Raw genomic sequence first — 6193 nt, forward strand, 5'->3', positions numbered from 1 at the left:
ATGGATTCTACTCCAGATCTATCTCACAATGATCAACTTGCTATTGTATTACGATACTGTTTTCGGGAAAAAGTGTATGAAAGATGTGTATCCTTCATTAAAATTAGTAGTCATACTGACTTACATTTAATTAATATTCTACAAGACTTTTTAGAAACAAATGGACTACTACTGGATAATTGTAGGGGACAATCTTATGACAACGCTGCTAATATGGCGGGTCAAAACAATGGTGTACAAGCACTACTAAAACAAAAAAATAAATCCGCGGATTATGTGTCATGTGCTGCACATTCCCTTAACCTAGTTGGTGAAGAATCTGTTAAGGTTGCAACCAAAATTATGAACTTTTTTGGAGTAGTGCGAAAAATATACGTTTTCTTTTCTACTTCGACCCATAGGTGGGAACTGTTAAATCGTGAAACAAAACTCAAATTTACGTTAAAAAATTTCAGCCCGGCCAGATGGTCTTGTCACTATGATGCTGTCAAAGCTTTGAAATATAATTATGATGACATTATGAAAATTTTTGAAAGTTTCAGCGAAAATGAGGGTGAGAAAGTTGATTTCCGGAAAGAGGCGCGAAATTTATTCAATAAAATGGCGAAACTCGATAGTGCAATTTTGATTATTTTTTGGGAAGAAATTTTGGGGAGATTTAATTTAGTTAATAAAAAAAATACAGAGCCCTGGTTTAGATATTTGTGAAGGCAGCAAGTTAATTGTGCCATTAAAAGACTTCGTGAACAACATAAGGCACCAATCAGATCAGAAGCTAAAGGAATACGAAGAGAAAGCTAAGAAATTAAGTACTAGAGTGGGAATAGACATAAACAAGAGACGCATTACTCCAAAATTTTCAGTTAAGTCTACAGATAAATTCTCAGTATACGGCACAGAAAAATTTAAAAGAAAAAAGCTAAACGTTGCGTTGGATAAGCTGATTATGGATTTAAATAAAAGGAGTCAAGTCTATGAGATGTACAGCAAGAAATTCAAATTTTTAATGGATTTGCAAGACAAAAATATGGAAAACTTAGATCTGGAAAGTGCAGTACGTAATATTGTTGATTATTATCCAGATGATGTAGACTAGCATTTAATGAATCAATTAAGATCTTATTTACTTCAGTCTAAGACAGAGTCTTACACCTCTTGCAATGAAATTTTTATGCTAATTTATGAAAATAAACTTAGTATAGCAATTTGGGAAAACATTAACATCTTAAAGATTTTTTTAACCTTGCCAATCACTAGCTGTGATGCGGAGCGCTCTTTCTCCAGGATGTCTTATATAGAAAACAAATGTAGGACAACAACGTGGAACCATCGACTGAATCATTTATCAGTTCTTTCCATAAATTGTGATTTAGCGAAGGACTTACAATGTGATGAGCAGTCTTAATAGTAAATAGGGCCCCCGGGCATAAAAATGTTTTAGACCCTTATAACATGCTATAATGTTTAAAAACGAACTAGAAAACTTCACATACATAAAATAAATCATTTTTAAGATATGATGCAGTAATTTTAACATATTTAAACACATTTTGATAGCCCCCAAAACTCAAATAAAGCATTTTTAAACTATGCACCATTTAAAAAAAAAAAAAAAAACATTTGAGATGAACACTTGAGATGAAACATTTGTAATGCTCAAATAATAAAATAATTCTCAAAACCATGGAAGTTAATTAAAATAATTAAATGAAATAAACATAAAGGCATAAAAAATTCAAAAGGTATGAATTATCTTGTCAAACTAAACAGTTATTAAAACATCTTTCAATGACCTAAATAAATTTACCTAAAATTTTCATTGGAACGTAGGAAAATAGATTTCAGTTACCTCTTTAAGTTTTTTTGGTGATAAACTATTCAAATTATTCGTGTCTGCATAATAATCAATTACCATTTGTAGAAAAAAATATGCACACTTTATGCAATAGAATACATTTATTTAAAAAATATATATAAGGTAATGTTGCTTATTCTAATCTTTCTTTAATGCAATTTATGAAAAGTTAGATTCTCAAGGGTCCCCTGAGTACCTGGGGCCCCCGGGCACTACCCGGGTGTGCCCATGCATAAAGGCGGCACTGAGTGATGAGCAAATAAAGGAATTTGCAGCACAAAAATGCAGAAAGGTTGCTATATAATTAACAGTGGTGGCCAAAAGTATGGACACTTTTTGAAAGTCACGTTTTTCAACTTTGTGTGCTTGTAGAATATATTAATTTTCACTTAAATACAAACGTTTATATATCAAATTGAAGGTATCAAATTGTAGTATTACAATATCTGTATTACGAAAAAAGTTATGCAATTAATAGTAAGATCTATCTTAGATTTGCATTTTTTTAAAGTGATACTTACACAATCAATACTTAGTAGGATAACCCTTAATTGTTAAGACAGCTTCACAGCGTCTTTTCATCGAGTGAACGAGTGTTTGGAGTTCATCTTTCGTAATCACATGGTGCCAAGAATCAATTATAGCTTCACTTAGTTGTCTTTTATTGGATGGACGTTTTTTTCGTACAAGAATTTTCAAACGTCGCCACAAATTTTCAATTGGATTGAGATCAGGGCTGTTTCCTGGCCATGGTAATATATCTATGCCTTTATTTTGAAAGCATGCTTTGCATACTTTTGCTGTGTGGCATGGAGCTGAATCCTGCTGAAAAATAAATGGTTCGTTGTTGGGGAGGAGATCCCTGATGGAAGGTAACAATTTTGGTTTCAGGGCAGTTTCGATGTATTTTTTGGCATTCATGATGCCATCAATCACTTGAATTCGGCCCACACCATCTGCAGATATACATGCCCAAATCATGACATTTGTTGGATTTTTGGTAGTTGCTTCAATGCAATCAGGATGAAGCGCTTCACCTACTCTAAGTCTCACGTATTTTCTACCATCACTTCCAAAGAGCGATATTTTACTCTCATCACTCCAGATTACTTGCTTCCATTGATTTTCTGACCATTTAATGTGTTCTTTTGCCGACTTAACTCGTTTTTCGCGTTGCTTTTGATTTAAATATGGTTTTTTCCTTGGAATTCTAGCTTGTAGTCCAAATCCTGATAACCTTCTTCTTATTGTTCTTGAACTTACTGCAATACCAGCTGCATTCATTTCACATCTAATGGCATCTGATGACATTTTTCTATCTTGAAGGCATAGCCATTTAATTTTTCTATCGGTAGTAGCACTTGTGCATTTTTTTCGGCCTGATTTGGCATCCTGAATGCCAAAAAATACATCGAAACTGTCCTGAAACCAAAATTGATACCTTCCATCAGGGATCTCTTCCCCAACAACGCACCATTTATTTTTCAGCAGGATTCAGCTCCATGCCACACAGCAAAAGTATGCAAAGCATGGTTTCAAAATAAAGGCATAGATATATTACCATGGCCAGGAAACAGCCCTGATCTCAATCCAATTGAAAATTTGTGGCGACGTTTGAAAATTCTTGTACGAAAAAAACGTCCATCCAATAAAAGACAACTAAGTGAAGCTATAATTGATTCTTGGCACCATGTGATTACGAAAGATGAACTCCAAACACTCGTTCACTCGATGAAAAGACGCTGTGAAGCTGTCTTAAAAATTAAGGGTTATCCTACTAAGTATTGATTGAGCAAGCATCACTTTAAAAAAATGCAAATCTAAGATAGATCTTACTATTAATTGCATAACTTTTTTTGTAATACAGATATTGTAATACTGTACTTATTATTAAATTCTACATTAAATTACCTTCAATTTGATATATAAACGTTTGTAATTAAGTGAAAATTAATATATTCTACAAGCACACAAAGTTGAAAAACATGAAACTTTCAAAAAGAGTCCACACTTTTGGCCACCACTGTATATAACATAACTACACATGACCTGTCAATTTCTTTTGCAACAATGTTGTACAGTTTCTGTTTGATACACAAATAAAATTAAATAAATAAAATTATTTTATTGTCCTATTTTTTTCTATATACTTATCTACATCACTATAGAAAACAGTTTTTTCACAAAATGGCTATTAGGGCCCCACAAATTCACGATCCGCCCATGCACCTGAGGAGATTCCAACAATCCCGATCCCTGTGCTGGATGCTCAGCTGTGTCCTCAATTTCCCTGGCAGTAGGGAGCCCTGAAAAGGGCTGGGGTGAATTGATGGACTCAGGGATATTCAGCTCTTCCGCCCGGATGCCCGACAAGCTAGGGGTCTGGCCCCCGCGACGGCAGTGCTGTGACAATGATTGCATTTCGTTTCCATAAGAACCGGTTTCTCAAGAGAACCTTCTTCGACGACGTCTGAAGTGCTGTGCTTAAAATGTTCATTTGCGGCGGCGACTTTTGTTGGCTGTTTTCTGGACTATCACCAGATATATAAACCTTTCTTGATTCCTATTTCCTTCCTATATTCTGATTTCCTATTTCAAGGGTCAGGATTCCAAATATGTTAGTCCTGCAGTGGACTGATCGTTAAGACACGGTTCCCAGCACATCACCGAAGTCAAGCATCACTGGCTGCGGTCAGTGTGCGGGTGGGTGACCACTTGGATCAGTCTGCGTAGGGACCGAGGGTGTGCGGTATTGGTCCTCGTTAAACTGTGCTACCGTAAAGTGCTCGACTTCGCGCGCAGGTCGTCGGGCTACCGAAGCGGGGGTGCCATCCCCTCCGCAGAGGATCAAAATTGTGATGGCATGTCTTCGGATCATCCTCAGGGATGTTTCCCAGACCGTCGCCAATAGCCCATTGTGCAGCTCTAGTGCGACGTAAATGAACTACAACAACAACAACCAAATATGTTTAAAAAAAATATGTTTATTCAGAGAAAGTATGTTTTTATGTCTGATTTCGCAACTTAATTAATAGTTGGTACTAATTAATTAGCATATTTAAGGTCACCCCAGGAACCATTAAGATTGACACTTAGTTCGTAAAAATCCGATCATTAGAACGAAAGTTATTCAGGGTGATATCTTTTTTTTTTTTTGCGGACTTCACATGCCGATTATAAGTGGCTATATTTGTTACAATCCTAGATAAGATAATATTGTTGGGGAACGGCTATTGTCACGTAAATAATAATGAAAGGTTATTGTATGACATTCAAGCCACATAACTTTGATTTCAACTTATATAAAGTTTAAAAAAAAAAAAAAATTTTTTTGGAATGTCTATTTTTATTTGTGCATGTTGAAAAACCGGCAAAGGAATTATGACCTGGTATATTGTTCTAATTATGGAACAACACCTCAACTCCAGACGTAGCAGAATTACTGTCTTTTGTTTCAGTAAAGCTTGCAGATGAATTTTTTTCATAAAAAAACCCTATACTACAGGGTTACTCATAGCTGCAAACATGGATAGGAAAAATCCAGTAGATTTCATGAAATATAAATTTCATGATAATTGTTGCATTAAATGTACTAAATATTTTAAACATAGGGAATTTTATAGTCATTAAAATAGAAAAACTGCAATATTTTCCAGTTAAGATTGATATTAAACATACTTGAAATGTTATGTATTATGTTTACTCATAACTTCGAATATTAATAGGCATTAAATTCATCAAAAATAGTTAAAAGATTTTTAAATTAGTTTAAAAAGAGAGTTTTAAATAAAAATAAACTGAATATTTTTGAATAAAGAAGGTTTTGAACTGATTTGTATAGAAGAGGTTTGCCCCATTATGCATTAGTAATACTTATTTAAATATTTAAGCAAGCAATAATCTGTACAAAAATTCTATTTCAATAGGGATTTTTTTAGGAAAGTTACTAAATTTTAGGGAATTTTCTAAAATGTACAAAAACCAGGAGAATTTTAATTAAACCAGTTGGCCAGGAGAAATTGGCCAAATCCAGTAGTGTTGGCAGCTGTGGATACTACATTTAAACAACAGAAAATGTCCTCCTAGTTTCAATGTCACTTGATCATGACATTCATTTTATGCACAGCAAAATGAAAACTAAACACTTACTATATAGTTGCAAAAGAAGAATACCATAATTCAGAATAGTACTCATGGGAACGTGTTCGCAAAATGATAATACATAGTAGCATTGGCGTCGTCGGATAAAATTTATTGGGGGGGGGACTATACTTAGACTTTCATTTTTCAAGTTTATAGTTCATATATATATATATATATATATATATATATATATAT

General features: G+C 34.0%; 1 protein-coding gene across 1 annotated transcript; it reads left to right on the top strand.

Annotated features, from left to right (window-relative positions):
• Window positions 1–1096, top strand: LOC139427094 (uncharacterized). The gene is made up of 2 exons (XM_071187738.1): window positions 1–357; window positions 686–1096. The coding sequence occupies exons 1-2, from the start codon at window positions 1–3 to the stop codon at window positions 1094–1096; spliced, it is 768 nt and encodes a 255-aa protein (XP_071043839.1).
• The last annotated feature ends 5097 nt before the right edge of the window (window positions 1097–6193 follow it).

The sequence above is a fragment of the Parasteatoda tepidariorum genome, chromosome X1 (genome assembly GCF_043381705.1).
Source record: "Parasteatoda tepidariorum isolate YZ-2023 chromosome X1, CAS_Ptep_4.0, whole genome shotgun sequence".
In the NCBI taxonomy this organism is placed as follows: domain Eukaryota; kingdom Metazoa; phylum Arthropoda; class Arachnida; order Araneae; family Theridiidae; genus Parasteatoda; species Parasteatoda tepidariorum.

What these genes read in the sequence shown, in the direction of transcription:
- LOC139427094 (XM_071187738.1), top strand. Translation starts at nt 1, where the DNA reads ATGGATTCTACTCCAGATCTATCTCACAATGATCAACTTGCTATTGTA. An exon ending in AAATTATGAACTTTTTTGGA is followed by an intron (nt 358 to 685) that starts GTAGTGCGAAAA and finishes AAAAAAATACAG; the next exon opens with AGCCCTGGTTTAGATATTTG.